Raw genomic sequence first — 15,764 nt, forward strand, 5'->3', positions numbered from 1 at the left:
AGTAATTTAGGACACATTTCCCGTCTCTGAGCACAAATTTCAATTCATTATTGAAAAATTTCAAGTCATTTACAACAAGTGTAGCCGTTTTGGACAAATTTCAACTGGTTTTATAAATGATTTTAGACAGATTTTGAGTCGTTTTGTACAATTTTTGAATAAAGAATTTTTTTGGGGATTTGTTCAAGATCATTGGGGACTTCTTTTTGGGTCATTTATGACAAGATTTAACATATTTTGAGTCACTTTGTACATTTTTTAACATGTTTTGGGAAATTTTGAGTAGTTTTGAGCAGGTTTTGTGTAATTTTGGACTAATTTCAACTTGTTTAAAAAAGTTATTTTACACAGATTTTGAGTTGTTATTATCAATTTGTAATTCAAATTGAATCATTTGAAAAATCTAAAATCTAAAACATGTTTTGACTTTTATCACACCGTTTTTGCTTCCTACATGATTCCATCTGAGTTCATTCATAGTTCTGATGCCTTCAGTGAGAATCTCCACTGGAAACAGTCATGAAGATAAAGATTAAATGTGAAGGTGTGTCCAGACTAAAGACTGCTAGTGTAGATCTAACTGTAAAAGCGGAACTTATTTTAGCTCCTGAGTGATAAAGTGAGGAGCAGAGGTCCAGTAAAGATCACATCCAGCAGATCTTCCAGCAGCTGCCATCTCCTCCTCCTCCCATTAATCACCACCGACTCTTGAAGACCTCCGACCTTCCAGCGCTGGTGACAGATGGAGACGGAGCTCCACGTCCTCCAATCGAATCACGCCTGAAACACACCGAGGGTCGCCGTAGCAACGGTCGCCGGTCACCGGCTGGTATTTTAGAGTTCAGGAAGCATCGCTACGCCTCCTTCCTGACAAAAATCCATTCTAAAGGACTCTGTAGAAGCTCAGCTGGAACCCTGAAGGCCCTGGAGAGCTGGAGAGGAGTTTCTGTTTTGAAGCAATAAATAAATGAGATATCTGTGGATTACTGCAGCTCACATCCAGATTAACTACCTCTCAAGGTGTTTCCAAAAGTTCATGTTCATCAGTTGATTCCCCTTCATTCATGAACCTGGTGAGGAGCTCTGAATCATCAGTTGTTCATCTCCAATCATCACACATTCCAGCTGACATTTACAGGAAGCTGTTGTTTTAGCACCATTAGGTCAGAAATATTAAAGACCCTGAAGCTTCAGAAGCAGAACCTGAAGCTTCAGAAGCAGAACCTGAAGCTTCAGAAGCAGAACCTGAAGCTTCAGAAGCAGAACCTGAAGCTGGAGTCCAGCAGGAACGTCTCCTCTGGTCTCTCGGCTGGTTTGAGACGTTCTAGTTGTTCTTTTAACCCTTTATGGACCTGATGGGCTCGATTTCTGATAAAATCACCACCAGACGGTTAATAAACTCCAACATGTTCGTCAGACAAACACCATAAAAACGTCATAAAAAACCCTTTTCTGATCTTTATACACTTTTAGATTAGAAATAATATTTCTACTGTTAAATGAGGTAACAAAAACAAAACTAAAAGAATGACCATTTTTAACCTTTAATATGTAGAATATTTCTTTCATCTGATGGCAAATATCTCTAAAATATTATATTTTTTGCTGATTTAAATACAGATAATAAAAAACTGTGTAATTTTACTATCAAATATAAAAAAAATGAAATACCATTTGTGATTTTGACATTTTTGTCCTGCTTTATAGTGATGTAAATTCATGAACAATTATACTTTTTTTCTGTAATTTCACTAGTTGTTATCTAACATTCAACAAAACAGGGACAAGCTGTAAAATTACAGTTTAAGAAAAATAATTTGCCATATTTTAATCCTTAATATAGATAATTATTTTTGAACTACTAGTAAATACCTGTAAAATAAAATATCTTTTGCTGATTTAAATACAGATAATAAAAAAATTGTGTAATTTTACAGTTAAATATCATAAATAACTCTTTAAAACAATTATTTACCATTTTTCAACATTTAATATGTATAATTTTTGGTTCACTTGATGAAAAATATCTCTAAAATATTATATTTGTTTGTTGATTTTAATACAAATAAATAAAAAATGGTGTAATTTTGCTGTCAAATGTTAAAATAAAGATTTTCACTTTTTTGGTCCATTTTGTATCAATTTAAATTAATAAATTAATGTAAATGAATACTTTTTGGTGTAATTTTATTAGTTATCTATCATTTAGCAAAACAGAGAAAAACTGTAAAATTGCAGTTTTTAAAAAATGATTTACCATATTTTGAACCTTAATATAGATAATTATTCTTTCAGATAATAGTAAATACCTGTAAAATAAAAAATATCTTCAGCTGATTTAAACACTTGCAGCAGCTTCCATCAAACATCTGGACGTTGTGGGAATGTTTCTCTGATGTTTCCTCATCCTCTGAGGTCGTCGTCGCCTCGCCGATACGTTGTTGTTCCCGAGGTATCGGGGTCATTCCTGCTCCGGGAACGCTGCCTCCGAGTGGAGAAAGTGGGCCACAGAAATAAATGGAGAGAAGAAATAGAAGCTGAAGCAATAAATTTACTGTAAGAATCCATCCAGGTGTGTTTCCAGCCAGAAACCAGAAAACAACTGGGTCACAGAGAAACCACCAGACGGGAATCCATTTAAAGACCTGAACATGTTTGTTTCTGCTGCAGTAGATCAGTTTATTTCTGAGATGTTTCTGCTGCAGTAGATCAGTTTATCTCTGAGATGTTTCTGCTGCAGTAGATCAGTTTATATCTGAGATGTTTCTGCTGCAGTAGATCAGTTTATCTGAGATGTTTCTGCTGCAGTAGATCAGTTTATATCTGCGATGTTTCTGCTGCAGTAGATCAGTTTATCTGAGATGTTTCTGCTGCAGTAGATCAGTTTATCTGAGATGTTTCTGCTGCAGTAGATCAGTTTATCTGAGATGTTTCTGCTGCAGTAGATCAGTTTATTTCTGAGATGTTTCTGCTGCAGTAGATCAGTTTATCTGCGATGTTTCTGCTGCAGTAGATCAGTTTATCTGAGATGTTTCTGCTGCAGTAGATCAGTTTATCTGAGATGTTTCTGCTGCAGTAGATCAGTTTATCTCTGAGATGTTTCTGCTGCAGTAGATCAGTTTATCTCTGAGATGTTTCTGCTGCAGTAGATCAGTTTATCTGAGATGTTTCTGCTGCAGTAGATCAGTTTATCTGAGATGTTTCTGCTGCAGTAGATCAGTTTATCTGAGATGTTTCTGCTGCAGTAGATCAGTTTATTTCTGAGATGTTTCTGCTGCAGTAGATCAGTTTATCTGAGATGTTTCTGCTGCAGTAGATCAGTTTATCTGAGATGTTTCTGCTGCAGTAGATCAGTTTATCTGAGATGTTTCTGCTGCAGTAGATCAGTTTATCTGAGATGTTTCTGCTGCAGTAGATCAGTTTATCTGAGATGTTTCTGCTGCAGTAGATCAGTTTATCTCCGTTTATCTGCGATCTGGAGCAGCGTTCCTTCAGGCAGACTGCTGCTCTACATTAATAGGCTCCACCACTGGATTCATCATACCTAATGACACCATTATGGAATAATGTTCATCAGCTAATGTGCACTTGCCAGGAATCTATTTATGTCTTCAGCCATTTGCTGTCTGCTGCAGCTCCTCACGTCTCGGCCGTTATTAACCCGCTGGAGCAGATCTCTGAACATGAAGAGTTTCCAGAAAGCGACGGCAATAGGAGTTGATGAGGTTTTATGTCCAGCTCCTCCTCAGTTGCTGCTGGGCTCCAATAAATGGATAGAAAAGGAAAACATCCCTTTTCCTCAATGTTTTTATTGCTTTTTATTATTGCCGTCTGGTTGTTTTTCCTGCTGGAAGTGATTGAGATTGATCTGTTTAATAATGCTAGCATAATGCTAGCAGAGCAGCAGCTAAACCCAGAGTGACTTCCAGAGTTTATGGGCTGGAATCAAGAACAGGTATTTGTTTAAAAGCTTCAGAACATCCATTACAGGGATGTTGAGGATTGATTTTCATTAATAGTTGAACCAATAAAAGTATATAAACGATAAGAGAGAGGATGAATTTCAGGAAATCTGCTGTAGAACAGATCAATACAGGCAGCTCCATGTTAGCAAAGAATCATGGGAATATTAATGTATAAATCCAGTCATTTAATGAGTAGTTTGTAGTTTTTGTGGTAGTTTTTAATTGTTGTGTATTTGTGAGGTGGTGTTCAGTGTTTGTGTAGGTTTAGCTAGCAAAGGGGCACCATAACAGAGACTTCTGTAGTGGCTAAAGACGATACAGAACAGAATATTATGTCTGTTTTAATGCATTTTTCTGTTTTGAGAGTGTCTAACATCAGTGTGTCTTTCGGTGTCAAATACATTCAGTGTTTCATGATTTTTTCTTTGGATTCATCAGTTATTTTTTAATTTAAGGTTTAAGACGTCACAGAGAGTGATTCTGTTTGTTTTATTTTATGTTTCTCAGAAATCGACATTTTAAAAAATATCTTCGTTAAGTGAAGATAAATGGAGCGTTAATAAACAACCAACAACTGGATTTTTGTAAAAGAAGAATTTATTTTGACTTAAGACTCATTTTAAAAGAGGTTCTTTACTGATCCAAGTGGATCTACAAAGAACTATCTTAAAAATGTACAAGTCGAACAGTTCCATGTTACCGAGCACAAAGACTCGGGAATATTAATGTTCAAATCTAGTTGTTGAATGAGTAGTTCAGTGATTTTTATTGCAGTTTTTAATTGTTGTGTATTTGTGAGATGGTTTTCAGTGTTTGTGAGTTTAGCTAGCAAAGGGGCACCATGACAGAGACTTCTGTAGCGTTAATGACTTTACAGAAAAGAATATTCAGTGTGTTTTAATGGATTCTTCCATTCTAGCTGTCTAAGATTGTATAACTTCCACTCATTGTCCTTCTATGTGAGTCAGTTGTATTTCTTCATCTTAAATTTCAGCTTCTGGAGGAACTCTGCTGTGTTTCATCCATTAAAACAACAAACTGAACGCTGATTGTTAACGTGGATGACTATCAATTCAGAAAATCATTTAAATCTGCATCTCTAATCATTGTCAGACGTGTTTGGGAGGATTTAAGTCCATCAGGAGTCGACTGACTGAGCCTGAGGGCTTTGAAACAATATGTGAAGCTCAAATCTACACAAGAAAAAACCTTTACATCTTCTAAATGACAGATTTTTCTTTCTGCTTGGATAAACTTTTCCCCAAATTAAGAGCTGCAAATGATCCCCGCCTGCTTCCTGACACTGCAAATGGAGGTAATCCGTTGAGTAATATAATCTGTCAGTGTTTGTGTTTAGTTCCTGACACCTAATTAGCAGGCTGGAGTCAGGAAAGCAGCTGAAAACCTCCAGGAAGAGCTAAAATACAGCCTGGAAACACGGCTCACGTTGCTTCTAATCCGTCTACATTATCTCAACAACCCCCAGGAAACTGTGGAGGAGTCATTTCTGAATCGTAACGCAGCTATTGAAAAACCTTTCAGAGATTTGTTTGCAGAGCTGGAAAGTAAAACTCAGATCTGCTCCTAATCCAATTCCAAAGTGCTGCTCGCTGCTGATTAAAGAAATCTGCGCTCAGATCAGGAAACCTTCACGGCGTTTTGTGTTTGGAGGAGAACCGGCGTCCATTTCAGCAGAAAACCAGGGAGGACTTTCCTCTCTGCGTCTGCTGGCCGCCTCACACCGTTGTACGTTAAAATAAAGTCCAGGAGAGCCGCTGTCCGTTAAAATAAAATAAAGTCCAGGAGAACCGCCGTCTGTTAAAATAATAAAATAAAGTCCAGGAGAACCGCTGTCCGTTAAAATAAAATAAAGTCCAGGAGAACCGCCGTCTGTTAAAATAATAAAATAAAGTCCAGGAGAACCGCTGTCCGTTAAAATAAAATAAAGTCCAGGAGAACCGCCGTCTGTTAAAATAATAAAATAAAGTCCAGGAGAACCGCTGTCCGTTAAAATAAAATAAAGTCCAGGAGAACCGCTGTCCGTTAAAATAAAATAAAGTCCAGGAGAACCGCTGTCCGTTAAAATAAAATAAAGTCCAGGAGAACCGCTGTCCGTTAAAATAAAATAAAGTCCAGGAGAACCGCTGTCCGTTAAAATAAAATAAAGTCCAGGAGAACCGCTGTCCGTTAAAATAAAATAAAGTCCAGGAGAACCGCCGTCTGTTAAAATAATAAAATAAAGTCCAGGAGAACCACCGTCCCTTAAAATAATAAAATAAAGACTGTCCAGGAGAACCTCGGAGATCTGATGGTAGCAGGTTTACCTGGTAATGATCCGGCAGTCTGGAGGCAGAAGTCATGAAACTGTCAGAGGGGTGTCCAACATGCGGTCCGTGGGCCAAAGCTGGTCCTCCAGAGGGTCCAATCCGGTCCTCAAAGTGTAAAAATTCCAGAGAAGACATTAACTACAGATTGTAAATTACTAAAACTATAAATTTAAAATAATTTCTAGACCATGACAAGTTGTTTGGATCAGAAAGTAAAATACAACATTTCTCATTGTTCTTTCGTGGTTTGCATTTTTGTACTATTTTGTCTTGTTTTTGTCTTTTTTTGTCTGTTTTTGTCTGACTTTTGTCGTTTGTGTCATGTTTTTGTCATTTTGCATTTCCTTTTTGTCTCGCTTGTGTTTTTTTGTCTATTTTTTGTCATTGTGTTCCTTTTTTGTCAGTTTTGTCTCTTTTGTGTCCATTTTTTGTTGCTTTGTAACTTTTTTGTCTAACTTTTTTGTCTCTTTTTTGTTTTGTTTTATGTCGTTTCTCTCATTTTTGTAATATTTTGTCTGTTTTTGTTGTTTTGTTTCTCATTTTGGTGATTTTGTGTTTCCTTTTTTGTCTCTCTTGTGTTTTTTGTCTTACTTTTCTCATTTTGTGTTTTGCTTTATTCGTTGGTTTGTGTGTCGTTTGTCCATTTTTTTGTAGTTTTGTTTCTCCCTTTTGTCCTTTTTGGTCTCATTTGTGTCATTTTTTGTGTCATTTCTTTGTCTCATATTTGTCATTTGTCCATTTTTTTGTCCCTTTGTAGCTTTTTTGTCTAATTTTTGTCTATTTTTTTATTTTGTTTTGTGTCTTTGGCTCATTTTTTGTCATTTTGTGTCTCATATTTTGTCTGGTTTTTATTGTTTTTCTCTTTCTTGTCTGACTTTTGTCATTTTGATTTGAAATTGAATGTTATTTTATAATTTTAGTAAAAAGATAATTCCTTAAATGTGAACATTTTTGCAGTAAAACAAAGGAAGCATTAGGAGTTGTGGTTATTTAGAGGTTATTCTGCTGTGGTTTTACTGGAGATCAGACTGGACTGGATGTGGAACCTGGACTAAGATGATTCTGACTCTCCTGATTTAGAGGTTTGTTTATTCCGAGGCAACGGAACCCAGATCAGCCTTTTAGAGAGAAACATGCTAATCGTAGCGGCGTTGATGAATGAAAGGAGACATGTAGGGAGGCTGAGATGTTCTCCTGACGTTCTCCTGATGTTCTCACGTCCAGACTGCAGCAGCAGGAGCTCTAATGGACGTTTAAACCTTTAAAGGTTTGTTTTCTGAGAGTTTAGCAGCCGAGGATCCGTCTTATAGAAGATTACAGGATTCTGTTCAGGACGTTTTTGTTTCTAAAAGAGGAGCAGCAGATGGTGGAATCATCTTCTGTTTACGCTTCAGCTGTGTCCAAAGTCACGCTTTGTTCACTCCTCACCACACAACAAACTCTTCATAGTGACGCCGAATTCACAGGAAACCAGAGGAAACGTTCAGAAACAGCTCTAGTCTGGTTCTACCTGGAGATCTCTGCAACACGTTCACTGCTATTTCACATTTTACCTTTCATACTGAATTACAGTAAATTAAATGATAATAAAATCACAGAAAAAACATTTATTTACATGTCAGTCTTTAAAAATAAAAGAAAAACAGACTCAGGTCAATACTGTAAAATGTTGATGTTAAATTACTCCTAATATCCAGTAAAATCACAGAAAATATATAAAAAAACAGAACAAAGCTGTAAATGATGTCATGAAAACGGTTCAGTTTTTTTCTTTTATTTGCAGTAAAATATAATAAAATAAATGATAGTGAAATCAGTGGGAAAAAAGCATGAATTAACATGTTAATGATTAAAAAATAAAATTAAAAAAAGACAGATTAATATTGTAACGTCCACGTCAAAACTTTTATCTTAAATTACACAAAATATCTAATAAATAAATTAAAAAAAACATTCAATACAAAAAAACAGACCAAACTGCAAATGATGACATGAAAAAATAATGATTTTATGAATAGATAATTTGTTCATTTACAATAACAGGTTAAAGAAAAAAGTTCACATTTGATGACAAAATGAAACTATTTTGCTGAATTACAAAATAGTTTCATATCTAATAAAGTCACAGAATAAAGAAAGTCACAAAATAAGTTTACATGTCAGTCTTTTCACACTGTGTGATTATTAAAATGATTAAATTACTGTTTCATTGAGTTTAAATCATTATTTCACAGATTTTTAGCGTTTTTCTTTCAGTTTCTGAATATTAAAATCTCCCAGCGGTTCTTAACAGATTTTCTCTGGAAGTCTGGCTGCCAGATTTACAAAATAAATTCAGTTTTATTTATCTCATTATAGTTCAGGGCTTTTACTGTAAAATGCATCAAATGATTGTGAAGAAAAGTTTAAGAATGTAATTTAGTTTAAAAAGCGAATGCAGGAAGTCAGTTTGAAGGTTTCTGAAGCTGTTCTCCTCCAGAAGATGAAGGTTTTCCTCATCTTCTTCTCTCATTACTGATATGATATATGATCTTTTATTCTGCCTCAGAGCACAGAGAGTTCTTCATCTAAACCTCTGGAAAGCTCTCCATCCTGCCGAGCTCAGATAGGATCAGCAGACAACTCCAGCATTTTCAGTTTGGTGCTATCAGACGCTGAGGAGACGTCAATAGAAGGTCGTACAGCGAGTAAACAGCGATCTGACAGCAGTAACGTCGTCCAGCATGGCTCTGAAGGCCCAACTCCTCATCCTGATCTGCCCCTGAATACAAACCCCTGGCTGGGAGACTCCATCAACAGATCCAGGTTTTATTTCAGCTTCAGGAGGTCCAGAGATGTGAGGATGGAAGCTGTTCATGAAGCTGCAGGAGGTTTACTCTAAATACACCATTACACTCTAAATACTAACGTCCAACAGCTTCCATCAATGATTCTCACTAAAAAACTACATTAACTTTAAAAAAAAAGTTTTTCCTCTTCGTTCGACTAAAGCTCATTTTAATCACTTATGATCAGTACACTCTACATTTTATAATAAAATCATGACATAATAGAAAGTACCTGAGTATATTTACAGAAATATGCACCAAATGGTGCTTAAACAGTAATAATCTAATGTTTCTTTATTAGCATCTTTTCTTGTTCTTTTTCTAGTTTAAGTACATTTTGCTAAAAATACTCATATCTGCTTTTGTTTGATTTTATTTTGGATTTCAGTATTTCCTCCATCAGTCGAATCTGGGCTGTTTTTAATATCATCAGGTGTCTTTTAATGGTGTTTATACCAATAATTAGCATTCTGAGTTTAGTTTGTTTTGGTCTTCAGTATGAATTTGATGGTTTTATTTAATACTCTGGTGCTTGAAGTGTCTGGAAACTAGTTTTCATTCTAAAAACCCCCAAACCTCTCAGCTGTTTTTTATATTTTATTTAAAAATGACCAAAATTCCACCATTTATCAGAATCAGAAACTCTAAAAACAGCATAAACACAAGTTATTAAGCTGATTACTCTTAAAAACAACTTGTTCCAACTAGTTTTAATATGTTATTTAGAGGGAACTATTAGGTTGGAACAAACAGTTTTTCCTCTTCAACTAAAGCTCATTTTAATAATATTAATGATCAGTACACTTTACATTTTATAATAAAATGTAGCAATAATGGAAAATAACTGAGTATATTTACTCAGATACTCAGCAAATGGTGCTTAAACACTAATAATCTCATGTTTTTTAAACAATTTTTTCTTGTTCTTTTTCCAGGTGAAGTACATTTTACTGAAAATCTTTGCTTGTTTTTGCTTAAATTAAATCTTAGAGTTGATATTTCCTCCATCAGTGGAATCTGGGCTGTTTTTAATATCTTCAGGCATCTTTTGATTAAACCAATGATTTTTATTTTTACTTTCCTTATTTCGAGTCTCAAGTATGAATTTGATGGTTTTATATTTAGCTGAAAGGATCTGAATAACTTGTTCTCAATTCTGAAAACCCCAAAACCTGCCTGCAAAAATAGCAATAAGACAGTAACGGTGACAAAAAACAAGTTTTTAAGCTGATTTAAGTTAAAAATGAAGTTATTCAACTAGTTTTCAATGCTTTTTAAAAGGATTTTTGTGTTACCTAATGACGCTTTTAAATTGACACACATTTAAGTCATTATGTTGCTCTAGTTTGTTTTTTGTCTGCAGTTTTTGACTTTATTTTTGCATTTCTTCAGGCTACAGGTCCTCTAACAGACAACATTAACATCTGGAACTGTGTTGATTTGTTGAAATAACAGAAAAAATGTGAAATACTGAACTCAAGATGAAGAAAACTTCAGTTATAATGAAGTCACTGCTTGAATTTAGTTTAAAATATCAATCAGATTTAGAAATTTAAGTTGAATTACACACAGTGTTACATGATTTTGTCAATAAAACTCATTAAATACTATGAACAGGTTGATGTGAATCAGTGTGAGTTTATGTTTAATCATTAATGAGGAGCTGGAACAGACCCTGTAGATGACTTTAGAGTATATTTAGGAGATAACAGGCTGTTTATGGCTTGAACAGTGATGATAAATGATCAGGTTATAGTTCACTGTAAATCCTTGAAAAGGATCCCGGCTATAAATCAGAATAAAGACTAAAGATGGTCTTTTCTTTGACTGTAGAATATTAGGCTCTAATAACGGGGCTGGAGTTGGATCTCTTCATTATTCTTCTGTTCTCTGAGCGGCTCCTCTGCATTGTGACGATAATAAACGAGGACAGAGTTCAATGACAAAGGAGACCACGAGGCTTTCAGGAGAGGTCTGAAGACGAACTCTGGAAATTGTTGAATCAACTTTTCTTTTGTTGGTTTGTGAGCGGATCAGAGGGAGAACAGTTGGACCCAGAAGACTGAGAATCCATTACTGAGCAGCAGAAAGGCTGCTTCTGAGATTCAAATCGAGCAGATTAAAATAGTGCCTCATCAGCCTGTGTGTGTGTGTGTGTGTGTGTGTGTGTGTGTGTGTGTGTGTGTGTGTGTGCGTGTGTGTGTGTGTGTGTGTGTGTACGCGTACACGTGTACCTGCATGTGCATTTATTTAAATGTGTTTGAATGCCTTCTGTGGGAGGCTGCTGTGTTTTCAGCAGCTTAAATACCGAAGCTTTTAACAGAGAAGCTCCCGGAGGATTTAAGAGCCCACAAACTTCCACTGATTCTGCACTGGGAAAAAAAAAAAAGGTTGTTTTTACGGTGAAATTCCAGCAAGTGTGGTCTCCAGAACATTACCATAAAATCACGGAAAAACATTTACGGTAAAGAAATGCATTGATATTGTTGATTTTAGAGTTAAAAAAACATGCTGCATCCCATATTTTACTGGAAAAAAAGTTTTAACCTTTAAAAATTTACAGGAAAATACCATATAAAATAAAGTTTGTGTAACTTCTTATAAATATTTCAGCATTTTTCCATTATCAGAACAACAATATGTACATTTAACAGGGAAAAACTGTATTCTTTTCGAAAATTAAATGCAAAAATTACAAAATTGTTCAACATATTATGGGATTTTTTCCATTAACAACTGTGCAGCAGTAAGGAAAGGTATTTTATCAAGAGAAAAAAAAATTAAAAATCACACTTTTCTCCTGATTAACATGTTTACGTTGATTCAGTGTTATTTAAACTGCATCAGACTTTCTTAGAGTTTACAGATTTTTATTGTCATGGTTTGACAGTTTTTCACTGTAAAATGTATAATTTTTTTTACACTGTAGTAGTGATGTCCGTAAAGTCATGATGGTGCTAGTAGTGATGTCCAGTAGAGACTGATGATGATGATGCTAGTAGTGATGTCCAGTAGAGTCATGATGATGATGATGCTAGTAGTGATGTCCAGTAGAGTCTGATGATGCTAGTAGTGATGTCCAGTAGAGTCATGATGATGATGCTAGTAGTGATGTCCAGTAGAGTCATGATGATGCTAGTAGTGATGTCCAGTAGAGTCATGATGATGCTAGTAGTGATGTCCAGTAGAGACATGATGATGCTAGTAGTGATGTCCAGTAGAGTCTGATGATGATGCTAGTAGTGATGTCCAGTAGAGTCATGATGATGCTAGTAGTGATGTCCAGTAGAGTCATGATGATGCTAGTAGTGATGTCCAGTAGAGTCATGATGATGATAGTAGTGATGTCCAGTAGAGTCATGATGATGCTAGTAGTGATGTCCAGTAGAGTCTGATGATGCTAGTAGTGATGTCCAGTAGAGTCATGATGATGATGCTAGTAGTGATGTCCAGTAGAGTCATGATGATGATGCTAGTAGTGATGTCCAGTAGAGACTGATGATGATGATGCTAGTAGTGATGTCCAGTAGAGTCATGATGATGCTAGTAGTGATGTTCAGTAGAGTCATGATGATGAGCTGCTCTAAGACACCAGAAAATCACTTTTTTAAAAAAAAATCAAAAACACTCTTTCTAAGGGCTTCCTAGGATTTATGATAGACAGCATCCAAAACCCCCGAGGTGGGTCCAGATCTACAAATCCACTGGTTTTGTTGATTATAAAACATTCTTTTGGTTCTTTTGCTGCTTAGTTGCAGCTCATCTTATACTAAACCATGTCAGACTTAAAAACAAACAGAATCTGAGATCTAAATGTTTTAACAGAGAGTTGAATGAGTCATTACCAGTTAGCAAACGGTTCATGGGCTCATATGAATCAGAATCTAGCCACAAGTCAGAGACCTTCATGTTCATTTCAGGTTTTATTAGTTATTATGTGATGATATAAAGTAGAACCAGCAGTCTAGGGTTAGGGTAAGGGTTAGGAGTATGTAAATAACTATTTTCTTTTTCCCCATCAGCTATATAGTCACAGTCAATCATCCATTACCTGTCCAAATGATTAAAATACACAAAATACATCTTTCCTGTATTTTGTCATGGTGCCTCTTACTATCTATACCTACCACTTGGATATAGGAACATTGTTCTAGAAGGTTCTGGTTTGTCATGGTTCATTAAGAGTCACATAAGTCTTTGTCTTGGTGCACCTTTACTATTTATGTATGCCACAGAGATATAGGAACATTTTTTCTAGATGATTCCAGTTTGTCAGAGATCATTTAACCGCCACAAAAATCTTTGTAATGATGGCCCTTTACCATTTACGTATGCCACTGACATATATGAACATTGTTCTTCAAGATATTGGTCTGTCAGAGGTCATTAACCACAACGAAGTTCTTTGCCATGGTGCCCCTTTACTATTTATGTTTTCCATTGAGATATAGGAACATTTTTCTAGAAGATTCCAGTTTGTCGGAGGTCATTAACCTCCACACAAGTCTTTGTCATGGTGCCCATTACTGTCTACGTATGCCATGAGGATATAGGAACATTCTTCTAGAAGGTTTGGGTTTGTCATGGGTAAGATTCACACGAGTCTTTGTCATGGTGCCCTTTTTGATGTATGGGACATAGGAATTTTTTTCTAGAAGACTGCAGTTTGTCAGAGGTTATTCAGAATCACACAAGTCTTTGTCATGGTGCCCTTTAAGAGCTACACATGCCACTGGGGTATAGTAACATTCTCGGAGAACATTTTGGTTTGTAAGAGTTCACTAACCACCATAAGGGTCTTTGTCATGGTGCCACTTTACTATCTACATATGCCACTAGGCTATAGAAACATTGTTCTAGAAGTTTTTGGTTTGTCAGAGATCATGAAAGTCCATACAAATCTTATTATGATGCGAGTTTGCTATCTACATATACCACAGGGTTATAGAAACAATGTCCTAGAAGATTTTGGTTTGTCAGATGTCATTAACCTTCACGTAAGTCTTTGTCATGGTGCCCCTTCACTATCTACATATGCCACTAGGGTATAGAAACATTGTTCTAGAAGATTTGGGGTTTTGTAGATCATTAACCTTCACGAGTTTTTGTCATGGTGCTCTTTCACTGTTTTTATATGGTACTGGGATACAAGAACATAGAATATTTTGGTTTGTCTGTGACATACTGTGATATATGAACATTTTTCCAGAAGAGTCCAGTTTGTCGGAGGTCATTAAGAATCAAATAAGTCTTTGTCATGGTGCCTGTTTCTAGCCAAACCCCCACAATGCTCTCTGTTGCCAACATTTAAGTGCTGCCATTTTCTGTGACCTATTTTCTGGATGAATGAATGAAATAAACAAGTTTTAAGAAGCAGATCTTTTATTTGTCTGGTTTTATTTACAGAGTGTAGGATGAGAGGCAATGTTCCCATTTTGCAATCTGATGTAAGACGTTTTGTTGGTGTTTTAACTTTCTCAGTAAATACAACAGTAATGTGATAAAATATCAGAGCATGAGCAGGAGTGTGTGCTTAATTAAGTCTTTATTTAGTTAGTTATCCTGCCAGCCTGAGCAGCGTGTTACTCTCTTTTCCCTGCTGAAAAAAAATAATAGTTATTTGTCGCGGGTTAATTAAAAGCAGCTCCCTCTTGTTTCCTTGCTGAGTCTCTGTGTTCAAACCAAAATTAGACCCCTTGAGGTGTCGTGACATACTAAAATAATGGGTCGCTCTCTGGTTTTCTTACATCAGGACACCCGTTCATGCCATAATGCTTTTTAGCAGGTCTCCACTGCACACCTGCTTAACCCACACTAACGCCAACACAACCCATGGAGGCTCAACACAACCTACTTGGTGTGATATTGAAGCATCACCTGTATTTCTAAACTCAGAACTGGAACATGGGTTACTTCTTACTGCTTCCTGTTCTCTTTAATGTAATCTTACATACATACATGATAAATTTGGATGAAGCATCATCTTTTCTCTGTTTTTTTGTTTGCAGTTCCTCCCAAGATATACGACATTTCGTCCAACATCACGGTAAACGAAGGCAGCAACGTGTCGCTCATCTGTACAGCGAGTGGGAAACCGGAGCCGAGTATTTCCTGGAGACACATAACCCCATTAGGTGAGTTCACTTCACCCGCACATACCTGTTAATGAATGGATGAATGGATAAATGGATGAACAGGAAATGAGGAAAGATGGATCAATAGGTGATCGTCTGAGGAGGAGAGAGCTTTGAGAGTAGGGTTTCAGATGAAGAGATGGGAAGGAGGAGGGCTACGGTGAGAAATGGATGTGATTGGATGGATTCATGACTACATAAAAGAAGCTCCTTCAAAAACAAGTTGAAAACACCTGGAATTGTGTAATTTTGTTGTGTGGTTAAAGGCTAAGCGAAGCTGGCTCATTGTTTTCTGTGGCTCAGTTATAAAGAAGAACCAGCAGATGCACCTTAAAGGGATATAGGAACATTGTTCTTGAAGATTTTGGTTTCTCAGATGTTATTAACCTTCATACAAGTCATTGTTATCATGCCCCTTTACTACCTACATTTACCGCTGAGATATAGGAACATTGTTCTAGAGAATTTGGGGGTTTTGTAGGTCATTCATTTCTACTCAAGTCTTTGTCA

General features: G+C 36.1%; 1 protein-coding gene across 5 annotated transcripts in view; it reads left to right on the top strand.

Moving 5' to 3' along the window:
• The window catches only part of negr1 (neuronal growth regulator 1), a 234,287-nt gene that overhangs the window by 90,413 nt on the left and 128,110 nt on the right, over positions 1-15,764 (top strand). For all 5 annotated transcript variants that reach the window (XM_055018587.1, XM_055018590.1, XM_055018592.1 and 2 more), the window contains exon 3: positions 15,129-15,254. In XM_055018587.1, coding sequence (XP_054874562.1) covers positions 15,129-15,254 — 126 coding nt within the window. The remainder of the gene's footprint in view (positions 1-15,128; positions 15,255-15,764) is intronic.

This window comes from Amphiprion ocellaris, chromosome 2 (genome assembly GCF_022539595.1).
Source record: "Amphiprion ocellaris isolate individual 3 ecotype Okinawa chromosome 2, ASM2253959v1, whole genome shotgun sequence".
NCBI classification, from domain to species: Eukaryota; Metazoa; Chordata; class Actinopteri; family Pomacentridae; genus Amphiprion; species Amphiprion ocellaris.